The sequence below is a fragment of the Ipomoea nil genome, unplaced genomic scaffold (genome assembly GCF_001879475.1).
Source record: "Ipomoea nil cultivar Tokyo-kokei standard unplaced genomic scaffold, Asagao_1.1 scaffold1101, whole genome shotgun sequence".
NCBI classification, from domain to species: domain Eukaryota; kingdom Viridiplantae; phylum Streptophyta; class Magnoliopsida; order Solanales; family Convolvulaceae; genus Ipomoea; species Ipomoea nil.
This window is the reverse complement of record NW_017617529.1, coordinates 135,481-157,839: the sequence shown is the minus strand read 5'-3', so window position 1 is coordinate 157,839 and position 22,359 is coordinate 135,481. Positions and strand designations below refer to the sequence as shown.

The 22,359-nt window shown below is 33.6% G+C and overlaps 2 protein-coding genes across 2 annotated transcripts; both read left to right on the top strand.

Moving 5' to 3' along the window:
- The first annotated feature begins 8,169 nt into the window (after positions 1-8,169).
- On the top strand, positions 8,170-8,916 carry LOC109183145. The gene has a single exon (XM_019333329.1). The coding sequence runs from the start codon at positions 8,170-8,172 to the stop codon at positions 8,914-8,916; it is 747 nt and encodes a 248-aa protein (XP_019188874.1).
- A 927-nt stretch (positions 8,917-9,843) lies between these two features.
- On the top strand, positions 9,844-10,344 carry LOC109183144. The gene has a single exon (XM_019333328.1). The coding sequence runs from the start codon at positions 9,844-9,846 to the stop codon at positions 10,342-10,344; it is 501 nt and encodes a 166-aa protein (XP_019188873.1).
- The last annotated feature ends 12,015 nt before the right edge of the window (positions 10,345-22,359 follow it).

The following is a 22,359-nucleotide window of genomic DNA, read 5'->3' as shown; positions in this document are numbered from 1 at the left end:
TTTTTTTTTTTTCTGACATTATTTTGTGTTTTGCAGGACAAATATCTCCTCAAATAACTCCACTCCACATTTGCTATTAACCCCACCCAACATAATTGTTATGACATTATCCCAATATTATCCACTAGTGTGGATGCTCTAAGAGCATCTTTAATCCTCTACACCAAAGTTTACACTAAAAAGAATATTTCAACATATTTTTACACCAATTTTTTTTTTCATCTTCAATCCATTTGCACTATATTTTATTCTTACACTAAAATAATTTATATTCTCATAAATTAAAAAAAAAATTATATTAATACTTTTGTTATTTTAATATAATAACATATATAGTTGTAATTTAATAAATTAAAACTTTAATTATGTTTTATGTAATTTAATTCTTAATTAATATATATTCAATATTAATCTTGCTTTAATCGTTTTGATAAGATCTTTCGAGTGATATAATTTATTTTTAATAATATACAATTTATATTTAAATATTTAATAAAATATATAAATATATAGAAATAAAAATGATACAAAAGGAATTATCAAAAAAGATCAAGGGCAAAATAGTGACAAATGTAATTTCATTTATAGAATGGGTTGAGATTAATTTCAATATTTCATAGGGCAAATTGATCGATGAGAAATGTATCTTGTGAGCTGGAGCCTGTGGCAAGCTAGAAACAACAAAGTCTGGAGAAAAATAATTTACAAATATTTGTTTTTTTTACATGTTAAACGATATGCAAATATGGTAGCTCATTTAGTAGTTAGGAATGTCATGTCTAAGATAGATTGTATATTTGTATAGAGTGGTTTACTTTTCCTTATTCCACTGTGTATCAAGCTTTAAGCTTTGACGTACTAAGTTAATGGTAATCATTTTCCTTTAAAAAAAGTACTTTTTTATTGGTTATATATTTTTTTCGATTTATCTTAAAATATTATCCGTTTTTCTTAATTTAAATATCACTGAGTTTATTTTTATTCTTTTATATTTCTAAAATTAGAGAAATGACAATTCAAAAATATGTTATTAATTTCATTAAAAATTATGTCAAACACAAATAAAATTTGTAATTTTAAATGTTGGTACAATAAGGAGTTAATAACTCCAATGGTCCTCTGAGTATTGGTCATATGCCAGTCCTGGTCATCCGACTTTTAAACAACCACGAGTAGTCCTTCGTCTTTTTAAAAATAACCACTCGTGGTCCTCTCTTAGAGATGGTGTTAAGTAGACGTTAAATGTGGGGGCAAATTTATCATTTTCCATTTCTTTTCTCTTTAAGGTTGTCGTTCAGTAGGTCGTCATTTTAGCCCAAATCTCTCACTGATGGAATAATATAATAGTGCTATATTATTATTATTATTATTTATGAGGGAAGATGCAGTCAGAGAAGAAAGAGTCAGGACAAGAAAATAGGAACATTACGTGACCTTAATATTAGGGGAGGTTGCAACTTCAGAAAGGTGATATTATATAAAGGCTCAGGAAGACAGAGGAAGCTCACGCCAGTCTCAAACATAAAACCTTCTCTTCTACATATATATTCTTTCTTCTTCCTTATATTTCATGATCATGGCCACATATGTACATGTACTACACCTACAACTTAGTGGATTACGGCTTGGCTTAGCCCAAAAAGGCTCGTGGTTTTCATCGTATTGGTTTCCACGTTAAATATCTTGTGTCATGCCTATTTATTTCTTATTTAATGATTCCCTGCAACCATTTTATTATACATATTTTCTTAGGGAGATTATTGACCCGTATAAATACATACCCCGGGATCAATTTTCTCCATCAATGGTGCTTTCGTTGAGAGCGGTTGTACAAGCTTAAGCGTGCTCTCTCTCTCTCTCTTATCTATCCTTAGCTGATTAAACACTCATGTTTAATTTGCTCTCTATTCATATCTCGCAACAATCTCTATATTGTCTATCATTTTCCATGTAAGCAAACCTCATCACTTGTCCAATACATTATCTCCAGAAATCCATGCAAATAATACAATGCTCAAGAAACACTCCATCCTTCCATCTCTCCGTTCCTTGAGTAACGGGGGGAGAGAATCACATACACTCTATCCTTCCATCTCTCTGTTCCTTGAGTAACGGGAGTGAACTCATGGTCACCGCATGGCCCATAGTAGGGGTGGGCGAGCTCGGAGACTGTCGTGCTGTTGTTAAAGAGGATAAACAAGAACGAACAAGAAATTGAACGGTTGATTGGGCAACTTGAAGAAATTCGATTAATGCGTGTTGAACCGAGTATGAAGAACATTTACATGGGGTTGATATTCATGGTTGTAATACTGTTGGTTTTTTTTTTTTTTTTTTTTTTTTTTTTTTTTGGAATTTTTTTTGTTTATATAGAAAAAGTTGTAGGTTCTAGTAAGATAAGGATGTTATCCTACAATTACCATTAATGTATAATGTTAGCAGTGGTTATGGTAATGTTATTATGACAGTGAATTGTGCTGTATGAATTTAGTTGGCAATGGTTATGGTAATTCTATTATAGCAAGTGAATTGTGTTGTATGAATTTAGTTGGCAATGGTTAATTTTGTTAGTTGGCAATGGTTATGGTAATTCTATTATAGCAAGTGAATTGTGTTGTATGATTAATGGCAAGTGAATGTTTATTCAATGCTCGGCTAGCAGCATTGGTGGAAATATCCTTTGTTGAGTATTGTGATTATCTGGCTAAGGTTGAGTATAGTCATCATCCTCATCTATAAGTAGCTGAGTAGAGGGGGTGTGTAGGTTAATTTCTTCATGTTCTTGGTGCTGTTGTACACTGCCTCCACTGGCTCCACTTCCTCCTATAGCAGATTAACATATTAGTAGTTCAAACCAGATTAGCAATGCATAAATAATAGCATATTAGCATATTAGTAGAGCAAACCTTGCTGTTGTCCGCCACTGCCATTAATCAACTCAAAAACTAGGGCATCAAAAACCAAATTTGCTCACCATCCTTAGTTACCACTGCAACTGCCACTACCACTGCCATCTACAATTATGATCTTCCTTCTTGCATAAACTACAATGTATTTTGATATGGGATTAATTTAGATGCTCACCATCCTTGATTACCACTTGCTTGTCGATTTTTTCCTTAACTTGCGTGGCCTACCAGCCTTTGCTGTGTATAAACTACAAAGGTTGGAGAGGTGGCCACATATCACTAACAAGCCATTCTGAAGGCCTTGCCATGGGGTTTATACTCCCTTCATATGTTTTCAAGTAATTGTCAACCAAGTAGGTGTGGTGGACATAGTTATAAACAGGCTCATTCCCATTCTTTATCCATATAGCACATATAGCATGCCTACATGGTATTCCACTCAATTCCCATCCCTTACAACTACAAGTCTTCTTCTCTAAATCTACCTCATGCTGCTAAAACACATGGAAATACACCCCTTTAATTTCAAATCTGAATTCATCACATTGAATTCTCATATAGCTCCTAGCATGTTTTTCATTTACAACTATTTTTTCAGCTATTCTAAGACACACAGGTGCATTCCACTTCATTCCTTTTTGTCTATTTTCAAAAAATCTATTCATCAAGATTTTCCTCAAGCTCTCAATGCAAGACAGTAATGGTTGTTCCCTAGCTTCTAGAATTACAGCATTGAAAGATTCACAAATGTTATGGACTAAAATGTCACAGTGTGAAGTAGTTGTGAAGTGTGACCTAGACCATTCAAATGGATGTTTCTCAATCAACCAAGCATAAACATTTGCATCCAGTGTCTTCAACTTGTTCATGGCTTGTGTGAAATGGTTGATAGTAGTAGCTCTTGTTACTTCTTACAGGTTGTCTTTAATAGATTTCCCATTGAACCCTGCAAGCTTCATGTTTCTATGAAGATGCCTAGCACAAAACCTAGGCCAAAACAGTTTCATAAATTAGAATGCCAAAATAGTTTCATAAATCATAATGCTAACATGGACAATTATATATTTATATGTGACTTTGTCTAGAATTAACAATTCCAATGGTCTTAAAGTCGTTTTAGGTGAGAATGGAGAGTATTCTTCTGTAATAATAAATGTTGTCTACCAGGAAGTATTTAAAAATTTGTAATTATATTTGGTAAATGGTAATATTTATATCTAGGCTTTTTTTTCTTTTTCTTTTTTTTTTTTTTTTGTAAATTTTGTAATGCAATACAATTTAATGATTTCTATTTTACAAAATTGATTGTATGTTTTTATTAAGATGCATATTAGCAACTAAATATTTATATTATAAAATTAATTAATATTCATCCCGTGTATCGCACGGGACAATATTTAGTTGTGCTCTATAAGACATAACATTGTGCTCTGCAAGAAGGTAAAATATGCACCCAAAAACAAAAAAAAAAATAAAATAAAAATAACTTATGTAAATAAAATTCTATAATGTCACTGCATTTTCTTTTTAAACATCTCTAATTTGGACCCTTGATCTGGACTCTATCAATGGATATAATTTAACCTTATTTTTCACTTAAAGGCAATTGTTTCACCCGATCGCTTATATATATATATACCGCGCACCGCGTGTACCGTTCCGGAAATGGATCGTGTGTACCGCGCTATGTACACTGGTAGACGTGAACCGCAGCACACGTACCGGTAGTCCAAGGCGGTACATACCGCGGGTCTACTGCTGCGGTAGACCGGACCATTAGCTCGTTGGAAAAATAATTCGGAAGGTTGGCATAACATAGCTCGCAAGGCCTGCCAATTTCCGAACGACATTCGTGCCCGCACGTGAACTTAGGTTTGGATCAAGCCTTTTCGATCTTAGTTTGAAATTTGATTTGCACCCCCGCAACCCCCCTGCGCGCGAGAGAGAACCTTTATGCAATTATGCTATACAATTCAATAAGCCTAAAAAAAGCTCTTGTATAAATAGTGGGGCAAATTCTCTTTCAAAACCAATATGGGACAAAAGCTTCACTTTTTCCCTTCATTTTTCCAACTCAAATGGATCTACTTTAGAAATATCCTCTAGAAAATGGCATAACCACTCAGCCTCTTCACAACATTTGTCCAAGGCTATCAGCTCAGGAATTAATTATGAACCGTAGCACGTTTGACATAGCCGTTTAGGAATTAATTATGATTAGTTTCAATTTATTATCTAAAACTTAACTTGGTGGCATCAAAATTATTCTGTTTGATTTGTTAGTTATGAGAGTTATTCATTTGAATTTTAAATTCAATTCTTAATGCGTTAGTACTAATGAATGTCATTCTCCTATAAAAATTGGGTCAAAGTACCTCCGAGGTCCTTGTACTATAGCGTTTTGTTCAATTTAGTTCTTAAATTTTTATTTAATTTAATTTAATCCATGTAAAAAGTGATATAATTAAGGACAATAGTTAACGGTGTTAATATTACCATTAACTTAAGTTACGTAGCGTTGACAATATTTATATTTCTACTCATATATTACTTTAATTTATAAATATTTAAAATTAGTTATTTTTACCACCAATATATTAAATTAGTATGTCTAAAATAAATAATTACAACCATGTTCCTAACGAGATTTAGACAATTGTCTTTAGTTTCAGCACTTTTTAAAGTAAAGGAACTAAATTGAACAAAATAAAAGTACAATGACTAAATTAAACAAAACACTATAATATAGGAACTTTATAGGTATTTTGACCTAAAAATTGTGTTAACAGAATATTTAAGAACTTTTGACACCCTCAAAATTATGATTTTCTTCATACGAAAATTCCCTCAATGCTCTCAAATTCTACCAATACTTCTGTATAACATTTGAAGTGCTCATTTGTTCAAGTTCGTTGAAAATGATATATTTGAGTGCTAAAATATACTCATTATAATCCATTGTTTCATAGGAAGTTGATGTTGCAACGTTCATAGCACTCTCAGTAGGAAGTGAATAAGGTTTAAGGAAAGCATGAATGATACATGCCTCGAATTTTGATTTACTATGACTGAAATATTTAGAAATAATTTTTTAATAAAATTTCTTTTTTCGGATAACAAAAAATAGTCAAAAGAAATTGGATGCATGATTTTAAATAGTTTGAGTTTTTAGTTGGAATTTTTTAAAGTTTAAGAACTTATTAATTACTTTTTTACTAATAGTTGGATCGAAGGGTCTATTTGATTATTTTCCTTACAATAATATGAAGAAAATAGTTACAATGTTGAAAAACACCTAATCTAATATTATAAATAAAAAGAAAATTTAATATTTGTTGTAAATAAAATTAATTATTTATAAAAATACCACGACATTTTTTTATTTGTATAATTAGTTTTAATGTCATTTTAATAATCAATATTGTATTTTCCTAAAGTGGTTTCCCATCCCTACACCCTACTGCAGGCGACACTTCCAAGCAAAATTTTATATTAGAGCGGCATTATCAATTGGGATATTAGAGGGAAGACGGTAAGAGTGATTAAGAAGGAGAAGATGAGAGGAGAAAGAACAAAAAAAAAAAAAAAAAAAAAAAAAAAAGCAAAATTAAATTTAAAATAATAATAATAACAATTAGCACTGTCAGGCGTGCCTGACGCGCCACCGAGCGCATGCACTTGATCATTTGTAGGAGGATTCTTTTTGAATTATCTCATTCTCGCATCAGCTTTGCTTTTCACTTGAGAGAATTAATTCTGACATCAACTCTCAAATCGACAACCGGAGGGACTAAATCGACTAAAAATAATTATTTTTTGTGGACTAAATTGATGAATAAGTAATTGAGGGGCTACATTGATAATTCGCTAATAATTAAGGGACCAAATTGTTCATTAACTCTTTTTTTTTTTAAGAAATAATGACATTTTTTAAAATAGAACATTAAACATAAACAAGTGAAAGGAGAAGTGTGGGAACGCCACTTTTTACCATCTGACATAAAAATCAAACAGTCTTCTGACTTTATTAGATTGTAATAAATGTATACTCTGAAGTTTAATCTCATGACCTCTTATATGAGAGAAGTCACTACATGCTATCTGAACACAAGGTGCTTAGCAGTGTTATATTTAATTAATTAGTCATAAAATGTGTTAAATATATTTGTGATAGATTGAGTCATACAATTCCTCAATTTGTCAATGAGGGACTAAACTCGCCACCGAGATAATAAATAATTGACTAAATCAAAATGTGAAGGTCTCAATAATTAAGAGGCAAAGTCAACTATAGTCCTATAATTAAGGGACTAAAAGCCTTATTTTCTCATTTTTAATATTTATTACTCATTTGGTCCCATGTTTTGTTTGTATTTTTGTGAATCATGTTATTTACAAATTAATTTTTCATAATATTTAATTTGTAATTAATATATAAAATTTATATATTTAAAAATTATATTAAAATAAACACACACAAAAATTAAGTTTAAAAAATAAAAAAAATACTAAATAAGATAACGAATAAGAAAAAATTGATTTGATCAATAAATAATTAAATAGTAATCTAGACAAGTAACGCTAGGCCAATTATGTCGCTCGACCACAAGATCTTTAACAAATTAACGCTAAAATTAGAATTACAACATATGGAGTATAATTTCATTTGTAATTCTATACACTATTAGGAAATTACAAATTAGATGCCATTAAATATGAAATGATAGCATATTTATCATTTTTATGAAATTAAATTACTGCCCCAATTCGATCTGTCTAAATTTGAGTTTGTTATGTATGTCATTTACAATCTTCTAATAATGCTAAGAAGGTTTTTTTTTTTTTTTTTTAATGATTTAGTATTTAATTAGAGATTATCATTTATTTTAATTGTAAAAAAAAATCTTTATTTTTGTATTTATTTTAAATTGAGGTGGTACCTTAGCTTATAATTAAATGATAGTGTATACATATCATATATCATACCAAATCATATCAGTGGTATATCAAATATTAGTTAATCCTATAAATAAACAAGTAAATGCATAAATGAAGATAAATTAATTAACTTATTGACTAACTTTTTTTTTGAATGTACTTATTGACTAACTTAAAATAAGTTTATAAGCTTTGTTTTGCTAGCAATCACATGGTGTTAATTAAGTTAAAATAAAAAGGAAGTATGAGTATGTTTGATATGTACAATTTTCTCTCCCTGTGTCCTAGGGTTTCCCTAATTTCCCCCCTGCGATCTAGGGTTATGGCGTACGTACATGCGAACAGCACCATTGAAGCAGCCTGCTCACCTCCGAATGACGTGCAAGAGATAATAACACACACGGCAGAGATCACGCTGGACGATGAAGAACAAGGTGTCCGGTTCGAAGATGAAGAACTCGGCATCCAAACCCTACCGGCGGCGAAGGAAACCTGGACCATTGTTGGCCGGTTTTTGATAGATCGGATCCTCAAGACCGAGGTGATGAAGCGTGTTATGGCTTCGGCTTGGAAGCCTCTGATGGGTATTGAGATAACGGATGTGCAGCCCAATTTGTTCTTGTTCACCTTCTTTGATGAGCCGGACATGAAGCGGGTTATGGATGAGGGTCCTTGGGCGTTTGAGAATGCGACGCTGCTATGCCAGGTCTTGAATGATGGTGAGGATCCGTTACAGGTTAGTCTTAATACTGTGGACTTATGGGTACAGGTTTCGGACATCCCCCAGGGATACCGTACGGTTAAAGTGTTGGAAAGAATTGGAGACTATGTTGGGGTGTTCTTGCGCTATGATGAACGAAATTTTGAGAGACAATGGACTTCCTTCTATAGAGTTAGAGTCACCCATGATGTCTCAAACCCCTTGAAGCGGGGGATGAAGATGATTCTGAGAGATGGGTCCTGGACATGGATTAATTTCAAATATGAACGCCTCCACATGTTTTGCTTTTTTGCGGACGAATGGGCCATACGGACAAATTTTGCTTACAAGCTCGCCGTTCGTTGTTGAGACCGGAACAATATCCGTTTGGGGCGTCGATGAGGGCGGGGGGTACAAATTCGGCCAAGGTGTTGGGGGAAAAATGGTTTCAACTAGGCCAAGAGAGGAGGCGTGAGATTGGCTATGGGAGTGGGAGAAGGGGAATGGCGGTGGGAGTTGGGGTTGGAAGGAGTGAACAAACTCGGGTGGAGGTGTCTCAACCTACGGCTCGGGTGGGTTCGGATATCGGCGGTGTGGGTGGGTTGGGCAGTGAGGGCGTTGGCGGTGAGGGGGTGGGGGTTCGGGTTGATCCGAAAAGAAGGAGGACGGAAATTGGGGAGGTGAGTGCTTTGAATTGGGACATGGTTGTTGATTCTGATTCTTTGATGGCGGGACCTGTGGATCAGGTCCGCCGGTCCCAATGAGTACCTTAAGTTGGAACTGTCGTGGCTTGGGTAATCCACAGACAGTTCGCGTGATTGAGGACATGGTGTCCTCCAAGAAACCCGACTTTGTATTTCTCATAGAAACCAAGGTTGACCGTGATCATGCGAGCGTCTTCGGGTTAAACTTGGTTTTGATGGACTTTTTTGTATTGACAGTTCTGGTTTGAGTGGTGGATTGGCTTTGTTGTGGAGAGAAAATAATACAGCGACATTGATTAGTTATTCCGCAAACTATGTGGATGTTGAGGTGACTATGCCGGGGTTTGAGAAGTGGAGAATGACTGGATTTTATGGCTTTTCGCAGAGGGGTCAGAGGAGAGACTCGTGGAATCTTATTCGTACCTTAGCTGGCAGATCAAATCTACCATGGGTGATGATTGGAGACTTTAATGATTTACTTTATCAATCTGAGAAGCGGGGGGGGGGGGGGGGCGGGGGGGGGGGGAACCCTCATCCTCTGAGTTTATTGCATGGATTCGGTGAGACTATAGAGGAATGTGGATTAGCGCAGATGCCAATGATGGGATATCCGTTTACCTGGGAAAAAGGAAAAGGCACACCGAATTGGATAGAGGAAAGGTTAGACAAGGTCTTGACTAGCCAAAGATGGCGGGAGATTGTGTCGGATGCTAGTGTGCAAAATATATTAACCCGAAAGTCCGATCATTCTGCTCTTTTCCTTGGGATTCTGAATCTTCGGGAAAGGACGGGTGGTCTGAGAAGAGGGTTTCGTTTTGAGATGGCATGGCTGCATGATGAAGGATGTAGGGATGTGGTGGAGAAGGCATGGAACGATGGCGCAGGAAGAGGGTTGCAGGAATGTATCTCTATTTGTGGACATCGTTTATCGCGTTGGGGAGGAGAGCATTTTCATAAGTTTGGTGAGCGGATCAGAAACCTGCGGAATGAACAGTTGCGTCTGAGGGGGTGTAATGATCCGGTCTCATTGGCTGAGTTCCAACGTTTGGAGGAGTGCCTATGTCGTATTGAGGCCCAGGAGGACACATACTAGAGGCAGAGAGCCAAGCAGCATTGGCTAAAGAACGCGGATGCTAACACGAAATACTACCACAGGTATGCATCTCATCGCAAGAAAAAGAATACTATTTTAAAAATTATGAATGGTAGTGGGGATTGGGTGGAGGGTGAAGCCATGAGGAACGTTATCTACGACTATTATAAGACTATCTTTACCTCCGACTCCCCAAGAGATAGTGGGGAATTCTTTGGAAATATAGCCTCTCGGGTATCACAAGTACAGAATGAGTTGCTCTTGCGGCCTTTTGATGCTAGTGAGGTAAAGAGTGCTTTATTTTCAATGTCTCCTGACAAAGCACCAGGACCGGATGGAATGAATCCGGGCTTCTACCAGCATTTTTGGGATATAGTGGGTGGTGATGTATCGGCCTATATTATGAATTGTCTTAATACTCGCTCGTTTCCAACTTGCCTGAATGATACAAATATAATATTGATCCCAAAGAAAAAAACCCCTGAGATGGTCTCGGATTATAGACCGATAGCTCTGAGTAACGTGGTGTACAGGATTATGGCTAAGGTTATAACTGCCAGGATGAAACCGCTTATGGGGGATATTATATCTGACACCCAAAGTGCTTTTATTTCTGACAGGCTAATAACGGATAATATTTTGATTGCTGCTGAGGTAGGACATTTTTTGAATAGAAAACAATGTGGAGTCACAGGGTGGGGGGCTTTGAAACTGGATATGGCTAAAGCCTATGACCAAGTGGAGTGGCCCTTCCTGCGTGGTATGATGTTAGCGTTGGGCTTTGATGAAAGGTGGGTGGATTTGATAATGCTGTGTGTGACCTCAATTTCATATAGTATACTGGTTAGTGGAACACGAAGTGACCAGATCGTCCCGACTCGTGGATTAAGGCAGGGTGACCCACTGTCACCTTATCTCTTTATTATTTGTGCTGAGGGACTTTCATTGTTACTACAGCAGGCACAATTGAGAGGAGATCTACACGGGTGCAGAGTAGCTAGGGGAGCCCCCCCTATATCTCACTTATTTTTTGCAGATGATAGCTTGCTCTTTTTTAGAGCAACTGCGCAGGAAGCCAATGTGGTGAAACAGTGTTTATCGGTGTATGAGGAAATGTCTGGGCAAGCAGTGAATTACTATAAGTCAAGTATTTGCTATAGTAAGAATACGCGGGATGAGCATAGAGAGGAGGTTGCCAGTATATTGGGAGTGGTTCAGGCTCCGAATTTTGGGAGGTAATTAGGACTCCCATCGTTTGTGGGCAGGAATAAGAGAGCAGTGTTCTCATATATTGATGATAAGGTAAGACAGCGGATTGGGTCCTGGAATAAGAAATTGCTTTCACAGGCGGGTAAGGAAGTATTGTTGAAAAGTGTGGCACAGTCTATGCCCACCTTTTCTATGAGTGTCTTTTTACTACCTATGAATACTTGCACAGCCATTGAGAGAGCTATGAATCGTTACTGGTGGAGATCTAAGGATGATCAGGGCATCCATTGGAAGGCATGGGATAAATTATGCATCCCTAAGAAGTATGGGGGATTGGGCTTTAAAGAATTGCATGCCTTTAATTTAGCTATGCTGGGGAAACAGGCCTGGCGTTTACTCACCAAACCTGAATCACTGGTTTCCAGAATATATAAAGCCAGGTACTATCCTAAAGGGACATTCTTTGATGCTTGTATAGGAAATAACCCAAGTTACTGCTGGCGTAGTATTATGGCTGCACAGGAATTAATTTGTGGGGGAGTCAGGCGCAGGATTGGGAATGGGAAAGGAACTCTTATCTGGGATCATCCATGGCTTCAGTATGAGAATAATGCGAAAATAATCACTGACAAACCACCATATTTGGCACAGGCAACTGTAATGGGATTAATAAATCAAGAAACGACGGCTTGGGACCAGGATATTTTGACTGATATTTTCATTCCGAAGGATGTGACACGGATATTGAAAATACCAGTGGCACCAGATTATGAGGATATGTGGTATTGGCATGGTGATATAACAGGTGAATATTCAGTTAAAAGCGGTTACAGGCAAATAGTGGGAAATTATGTACAGACGACAGGGATGTTTGATAAATGGCCCAAATTATGGAAGCTCAGAGTACCCCCGAGATGGAAAACATTTTTATGGAGAGCATTGAATAATATATTGCCCACAACAACGAACCTCATTATAAAGAGAGTGGAGATTAGCCCAGCATGTGCTATGTGTGGGATTATGCATGAGAATGTTATGCACTCTTTGGTTGAATGTGATTATACAAGGAACATTTGGGCACAATCTCGCCTTCCAATCCCCAGTACTATCACAGATATTTTCCATGTTTGGTTTAATGACATATTAAATATTCTAGATGATGATGGAATTATTTATGCAGTAGGCCTACTATACTATATATGGCGAGCGAGGAATGGAGCTGTGTGGGATGCATACTTGCCCAGACCACAAAAGATAATTGCAACTGTAACCGCAGCGATCCGGGCATGGCAAATAGCACACCCGGACCGCCCGATGCAGCAACGTGCTCCGCGTGGACTGGCCACGGCAATCCCCGAGCAGCACCAAAGTGCGGCATTGCAGCCTGGTACCGTTCTGCCCACACTCCTTGCGGCTGCCTCCATACGGAAGAGATGTTACTTTGACGCGGCCTTTTTCCAGGCCACAAGTAAGGCCGCTGTTGGGGCAATTTTCCTAGACGAACAGGGATCGTATATCACAGCTCTACAGGCGCCATTGATAGACTGTTTTTCCCCGCTTATGGCAGAAGCAATTGCATGTAAAGAAGTATTATCCTGGCTATGGGATCGTGGAGAGAGATCGGTAGACATACTAACGGACTGTTTGTCACTACAACAGTATTTATCGCAACCGAAGGAAACACCACGTTCGTACCTCGGCTATGCCATTGACACCTGCAGAAACCGGATGGTTTCCTTTGATTATGTTTCAGTTAATTATGTTCCTAGATCAGATAATTGTTTAGCACATATTTTAGCCACTTCGGCCTTTAATTATTCAGCACCTATGTACTCGGACAGTGGTCCGTCACACTCTATTTCAGCATATTTCCAATGAATGCCGCCCAGGCTCTTTTCAAAAAAAAAAAAAAGGAAGTATGAATTTAACATTATTATAATGAATATCTAATAATTTTTCTTAAAGTTTAGAGTTCAAATTTATAGATAAAGATAGATTAGGATAACTCCTATCTACACTAGATCTCAAGATTTTAAGATCTACTAATTTTGTCCTTCTTCACTTGCTAGCAGCAAAATGAAACTTTAATGAAAATGGCAAAAACTTGTGTGATCCTTGAGACAGGTCGCATTATATATAGATAATTGGGTGTGTAAGTATCATAATTTCAATTATAAGTATTGTAATATTTATTATTAGTAACAATCAAGTTGACCTTAAATAGTATCACAATCGCACATATAAGTATTACAATATTTATCATATCATAAGTATTAATTTATTTTTAAATCAAATTGCTATTAAATTTTCTACAACAAGTATTACAATTTCTTTCATAACTAACATTTCACATATAAGTATTACAATATTTATATAAGAATTACACTTTGTAAGTATCACAATTTTAATTATAAGTATTATAATATTTATCATTAGTAACAATCATTTTACCCTAAATAGTATTACAATTTCACATATAAATATTACAATATCTATTACAAGTAACATTTTATTTATTTCAATTTAGTATTAAATTTTTTTGTAATAATAAGTGTTAATGATTCCCATAAGTAACAAACAATTATCCTAGTTTCGACTCATTTCACGAATCACAATCCGTGAGACAGTCTCACACAAGTGTGACTCAATGAAAACAGTAGCACCTCACCATTTTTGTCATAGAAATTGGTGGAAGAGATAAATCACAAGATGTGTCAATTATTAGTGCCACACTCAATTAATTATATTATATTTAACAAAATAAAGTTATGTATGTTATAATACAATATTATAAATATATTATAAGAGTTAATTTCATTTTTTGTCTTAGATTTATAAATGTCAGTCTATTTTAGTCCGTTTTTTCAAAATATTTCTCTTTGGTTCTAGTTATTGTTGCATGACTATTTTTGGTTAACTTTCAACAAAATCTTTTAAATGACGTTAAATACAATGACATTTCAATCTATTTAGTTTTAAGTATTAATTCTTTTTCATTTTTTAGCCTCCTAAATTTATGTGTCATTTCACTTTTAGTTGTCCTTTTTTCAGAACATTCCCGTTTGTCTTAACATTTTTATCGCATGATGATTTTTTGTCCTACATCAATGCATATGTTTAATTGACATTAAATGGTGTTATTAACCACTCAAAGTCCTCTCTTTTTTCTTTTCTTCCTGGTAATAAAACTTTGCAAAGGTTCTACCTCTTCAAAAAATAACATGCATGCATTGTTCACACTTTCATTGATAGCATTAAATAATTCATTATTCATGCATATCATAATTGATCAAAAACTGTTACCTATTCATAAATCTATTGCAAAACTCAAAAAAAAAAAAAAAGTGTAATTAAAAAATCACAAGTCTACTTTATGACCAACTTTAAATCCAGTGTATAAGTCTATTTCATAAAAATCTACAAGATTACTTTACAATAATCCACAACTATATTTCAAAAAAAACATTTTAAATCAATCTATTGTTAGGGGGCTTCAGAGGTGTATGTTACTGGATTTTTATGAAGTAGACTTCAAGTTTGTCATGAAGTAGACTTGTCTTTTTTCAATTGTACTTTTTTGAGTTTTGCGGTAGACTTATGTATTGGTAACAACTTTTGCTTCATTATACTATGAATAAATTATGGATTATTTATGCTACCAATGAATGTATGATCAATGTATATGATTTTTGAAGATGTAGAACCTTTGTATTGTTCTATTACCAAGAAGAAGAAGAAAAAAAAAAAAGATTTTGAGTGGTTAATAACGTCATTTTTTTTCGGTTACAAGTATTATGTATCAAACGTGAAGGGGTATAATCTTTCTAGATATGAGAAGTCCTCTGATTCTCTACTGGAAGTATGCCTATTGGAAGTGTGTTGAACGGGAAGTATGCTAAATTATCTTAGTTCCTTGCTGAAGGGCATCCAGAGTTAAGTAGCTTAGCTTGTTCTTCAAATAAAATAAAATAAAATGTCATTTTTAATGTCATTTAAACATATTTGTTGACTTAAGACAAAAAATAACTACGCCACAATAATGTTAGGACCAACATGGATGTTCTGAAAAAAAAAAAAAAAAAAAGTAAAAGTGAAATGACACGTATAAATTTAGGATTAAAAAAAAATTAACACTTTGAACTGAATAGATCGAAAGGTCATTGCATTTGACGCTATTTAAACAGTTTTTTTGAGGTAAGTCCAAAAAAGATCATCTCATTGTAAACGCGAAAACTTGAATTGTATATATTAAATTCAAAGTGTCGGTTACAAGTATTATGTATCAAACGTGAAGGGGTATAATCTCTAGATATGAGAAGTCCTCTGATTCTCTACTGGAAGCTAAGTATGCCTATTGGAAGTGTGTTGACTGGGAAGTATGCCAAATTATCTTAGTTCCTTTCTGAATGGGATCCGGAGTTAAGTAGCTTAGCTTGTTCTTCAATAAAGAGCTTATATGCAACTTGATTTTTAAAGAATGACTTATATGCAGCTTGATCTTCAAAGAAGGGTTTCCGGTACTCAAATGTCATGATCATCAACACATGTATGTCGGTTCCAGATGATATCTTGGCGAGATTCCGACAGAATTTCGATATGCAGATCTTCGGAGCTCATTTTCTTCTAAAATGAAATTACTATTTATAGTGGTGAGTGTATGAGAAATCTAACAAACTTGATCTTTTTGGATAATTTTCAATTTAATTTAAATATTTGAATTAAATATGAGAAATGTATTTGAACACCATCACGTTCAAGTTCATGATTTCATCCAATTTCAAATAATATCCAATTATCCAAAATTCACCCAAATTATATAATCTACATATAATTGTGATGGGCCCAACCAAATCAAACTCCGTCAATTAAGCAGCCCAATTATCCAAATAGCATGGTCCAAATCCATTAAATATTCCTTCGGCAAATTATTGTATGGACCATGGTCCACATAATGTTATGTGGACCATAATAAAATGTACATTTTTAATATACTAAATGTACATTATTTTTGTACTGAATGTACATTATAAAATATAATGTACACTCATAATAAAAATAATGTACATCCCCTGAATATAATGTACATTATTTTTGTACTGAATGTACATTATTTTTGTACTAAATGTACATTATTTTACAGTAGACAAAATATGGTTCACACAACTTGTGTGGACCATGGTCCATACAATAATGATTGTATTCCTTCAAGTTGGGCTAACAATCCAACAAACAATTTATTGGGCCATTTAATCAACCCAATTAAATACGGAGTAAATATTAGTACAATTAGTCCAATTAAAATAATTAATTTAATAATCAAATATTCACCACGGCCAACAACATCATTTAAATTTTTAATACTCACACTCATAATAATACGATCAAAATATGATGCTTTAAAAAAATTAAAAATATACTGACACCTTTAAAACCAAACAAAAATAAATAAATAAAAATTAACTCATATTCTAAATATTATCATATTTTCCTTTTACTTTGGACTTTCAATGGATTTACCATGCAAAGATGTGTAGTACAATGTACTACATCATATCGTACAAAGCAAACCGTTACGTACTGTTTCATTCAAAACATGCTTGTTTAATTTGTACTAATTTTTATATTAGTTTTATCATCTATACTATAACTAAAAATAAAATTATTTTATTTGATTTTCTGCCCAAATAATAATAAATAGTAAAGGTAAATTAAAAATGAAACGAAAATTAAAAAAATAACAGAAATATTTCAGAACAATATTCTACATCATCAATTAAAAGTGAAACGAAAATGAAGTAAATTGGAAAAAGAAATAAATATTAATAAATGACTGAAATTTTTTTTTTTTAAAAAAGGAACGGAAGTTAGATTAATTGGAAAAGGAAATGAATATTAATAATGACTGAAAATTAAAAATTATCTACAATTGACTAAAATAGAAAAAGAAATGGGCAGATCATTGCATTTTAATTTTTCACAATAATATTACACAGTATAATAAATCAAATCACAATTATATCATAAATCTTTCACAATTTTAAACAATGGAACATAAATTAAAAATTGAACGAAAATTTAAAATGGAACAGAAATATTTCAATAATAATATTCTACATCATCAATAGTAAAGCAAAAGCATAAGACGTAGCAATAAGTATAGTTGGCTTAAGTCGACCAGTCAAGGTCATCTCTAAGAAGTTAAGAAACTCAAACATCATTCTCTTACTCATATCTTCCATCTAAATGGAAAGATCTCTTACTCATATCTTCCATCTAAGAGCATCCACACTTGTGTATATTGTGGGGAGATTTCAGCATTAATTCTTCCCTACATGAGATAATAACCAGTGTGGAGGGGAGATAATTGAAAAAGAATCCTCCTGCAAATGTGAGGAGATTGTCAGAAAAAAAAAAAAAAAAAAAAAAAAAAAAAAAAAAAAAAAAAAAAAGCAAGGCTGTGCGCATTCGCGCACAGCCTTGGGCAAAAGCCGGGCGCGTGCACTGCACGCGTCTGACTACTTTTTTTTTTTTAATTTTTTTTTGTTTTGTTTTTTCTTTTTTTTTTTCTCTCATCTCCCACACTCTCTTTCCTAATCACTCTTACATTATCTCCCCATTCTTCCCAACCAATGTGGATGCTCTAAATGGAAAGAAAATATTTCAAACAACGAGTTTAAGGCAACCTACATCACCAAGTTGCTCCCTCATATGGGAGGTTGTGGGATCGAGACTCAGTGGAGGCGATATTGACTCTTTATATTTTAATAGGTTGAGAAAGTAGTTATGAACAGATACTGCATTGTAATAGAATTAGTAGTATTCAAAAAAAAAATAGTAAAGAAATACCATTGCATATGATATTCTAATTGACTAATTGGCTTAAAATGAATCTGATATTGCTAATTGACGGCAAATATAAAAGGAAAGCAAATTGAAGGAAATGATCAGATCATTGCATTTTAATTAAAAATGTGACGAAAATATTTTAATAATAATATTCTACATTATTTTAAACAATAGTAAATGTAAATTAAAAATGAAACAGAAATATTTCAATAATAATATTCTACATCATCAATTAAAAATGGAACGAAAATTAAGTAAAAATATCACTGCATCTTATATTCTAATTGACTAATTGGTTGAAAATAAGAAAGAATAATTGACTGAAAATGAATCTGATATAACTAATTAACTGAAAATATAAAAGGATCACTAATTGACTGATATTATACCATTATTATATATTTTCTATTTGTTCTCTGCTATTTTTCATATATCTATTTATTGCTTAGTAATGGACTCAAATTACGTCTCTACCCCCGACCTATCCCTCAAGACAAAGAAAAGCTATATAAGCCTCTGGTTGATGCGTTGTTATTTGTCCAAAGAATATCAACGTGCTGCCGTCAACCAACAAACACTGGAGTGCTTATTCTATGACTCCAAGGTACATATTTCATTTATACACTTTTTTTCCGGCACTGAATTTCTGTGGAATTGATTAATACTATAGTTTAAACTTATACTATAATTCAGACTCATAATCAGACTATACTGATTAAATGTTTTATTTTAGAACACTGAATTTATGCTTTATGTTGTACTAGTATTTGTCCCGTGCGATGCACGGAAAATATGTTATAAGAATATACACTATATGAGGTTTATTCATATATAAAATTTTTGTTATTTAATAATTATTATGTGTGAATTCCTATGATAAAATTATATGAACATAAATATATTTACAATTAAAATAATATTTAAAGTGGGTGATTACTACAAATCTTAAACTATATTAAAAATTTAGTACATAGTATTTAATATTATAAATTTTTAAGAACTTAGTAAACTACAATAGTAATTGAATTACAATTTTAGAGTCCTCACGGATCAAAATTTTTAGACCTTTGAGATTTCTAACTCTAGATGTAGCAACATACAATTGACCTTAAAAGACCAAAATCACAATCTTAGTTAGAACATTGATTTTTTTCTTCCAAATACTATCGAATTAAGTGTGTAATCAATAAAAGATGAGAACTAATAATTCGAGAATATCATCTTAATGTTACTAAGCCTACTTCACGTCAATTAAGTTGGAGAGTGTTGTTGGATAGTATCTGATGAATCCACGAATAACGCATCTTTGTCTCCGTAGTCCTCAATATGCACATCAACAATCTTAAATATTAAGCCACACAACTATGCTATATATTAATTTCAAACTTATAAACTTTGGGGTTGCATGCATGCTTCTTAAAGTCATATGGCTTTAAGATGTGAAAATTAAATGTTGCATTTAATTTTCACATTTTAAAGCCCATTTAATTTTCACAAGACTTTCACATCTTAAAGTCATATGATATTGTGAAAATTAAATGCAACATTCAATTTTCACAAGACCATATAGCTTTATTATATATAGGATGTTAGACACTCAAACTTCAATATACATTACAGAATATAATCACATAATAGATTTGTTATTCACAGAATATAATCACATAATGAATTATTACTATTTTTAATATATTCATGATAGAAAATGCTATAAAATTTATAATATTATTTATTAATTAATATTATTATTATTTATGGGTGATTTCCTTAGGGAATTTCCATTCATTTACAAATCCTCAAAGAATTTATCGAAAAATTCAACAAACTCTTGAAGGAAGGGAAAGTCTATGGTATTCACAATTTTGTTGTGCAAACCTCTCGCGTAAGGTTTAAGTCGTACGAGCACAAGTACATTATGAAAGCAAACAATGACACTTTGATTAGCGTTACGGATCAAGATGATTTTAGTTTTTCCAAACACATGTTTAAACTCAAGGATTTTGGGTTGTTGAAGGCTCCGGAATGTGTGGATAACAACCAGCTAATTGGTAATTTTTAATTATAATTTCGTTCTATATTGGGTGTTATTTGCATTCCTTTTTTATTATCTAATAATTCATACATAACTGCAAACTTAAAATGGTTTGGTTGGTTTTCACAGATTTGATTGGCCGTGTAGTTTCCATTACTGAGGCAAAAGTTATTCAAGTCAATCAAAATCCTCAAAGGTTGATTGATTTCGTCATTGAAGATTCTCGGTATGTAATTTTTTAGGATAACTTATTTATTTATATAATTCTACTTCCTTTAGCATGGAATGGATTTGTTTTTACTCAGGGAGAATCGGTTGACAATAACACTGTGAAACGACACTACAAGAAAAATGCACATAGACAACACTAGAAAGACAACAGTTTTTAAGAAAAGTGTTGTCTTTTGTATAAAAGACAACAGTTTGGATTATACCTATTTAAAAACGTTAAATAGGTATCAGCACATGGATTCTGTCTTGCCTTACTATAATGCTCATTTGGTAGATTCACTGATCGTTATACAACAACTTTGTAAAGCCAGGGTCAATGATAGTAAGTAATAATCCAATGGCATGTATAAATTTATTTGTTTCGATTATACCTATTTAAAAACGTTTTTGATATTAGATGGCCTAGTGATGTCAGGATTTACAGTTCCTACACTGCAACGAAGATATTGTTCAACTATAAATACCTCGAGTTCCTCACTTTCAAGGAGAGGTATTGACACAATTCACTTTTTTTTTCCTCACTACATATAATATTTACTTCTCTACATCTGATTGTAGCAAAAATGAGTGATGGTGAGTGTACGGGTGTGAAATGTCGTCCTCAAGGGATTGGGAGTTATGACACGTAATATGCAATCACAAGCAACTATACACTAGCACTAGGAAATCAACAAGAAGCTAAGCAAAAAACGAGTTTAAGGCAACGATAATTAAACGAGATATCACAAACACATATTAACAATATATAAACACAAAACAAAGAAATAAGACTCAAGCTAGGGAGCATTATCATCTAGATACTTCAACAACCTATGGGATTAGGGAGAACAAATAACCAATGAATCAAGTGGGAATGCACGTAGGTATCATAGTCTATGAACCACTCTCGTGATTAATAAACAAGGATTAGAACAAGAAATTGCCCCACTCTCATGACGTATCAATTCTAAGTCCATCAAGCACACAAAGCATCTAAAACCCCCAATTTCCCTTATTTTCGTAGGAAGAAATTGGGTCTATGCAAGGGGTGGCTCGAATTCATCACCCAACTCTCGTTGAGGCAAGGAATCCTCTAAATATATGCCAATGAATGTGTACATGCATCAAACATTAACAAGATATAAACACAACACCCTCATAAACACATGAACCCTAGGTTAGGATTCTACACATTATGCAATAATCACAAACTAAGCATCAAGATAGATAATACAACCCTAACTCAAGCCCAAGAGCTAACTAATCACACATTATAAGCATAAGTAAAGCAAAATCACAAGTAATAAACATAAATCTTGCAAAAGAAAGAGATAAGGGATAGAAAGCTTCTCGATTGAAATTGGATGGTAGAATCTTGAAATGTTGGAATCCAAGCTTCAAATTCAAGATTACTAGTTTCAAAAGTGTTAAGAAACCTAAATCTAAACCTAATCTAACACTAAAATATGAAAGGAATGAGTAGAAAAATACTAGGGTTCGAACATAGGTCAAAACCGTGGAGAAATGAGTGAAAACCCACTTAAATAAGAGCAGGGGCAAGCTGGAAATCTGCAGACCGGGGGGTCTCAACACATCAAGCATTTAAAGGGTGAAAAACGGGGCTTTTTGCCAAGGATCGACGCGTCGAGATCCTATCTACAACGGAACTTCAGTTTGTAGGCTGATTTTGACCCTTTTTTTTTTAGAATTAAGCTTTG

Excerpts from the sequence above, each read along its gene's own strand:
- LOC109183144 (XM_019333328.1), top strand. The coding sequence starts at position 9,844 with ATGCCAATGATGGGATATCCGTTTACCTGGGAAAAAGGAAAAGGCACA.
- LOC109183145 (XM_019333329.1), top strand. The coding sequence starts at position 8,170 with ATGGCGTACGTACATGCGAACAGCACCATTGAAGCAGCCTGCTCACCT.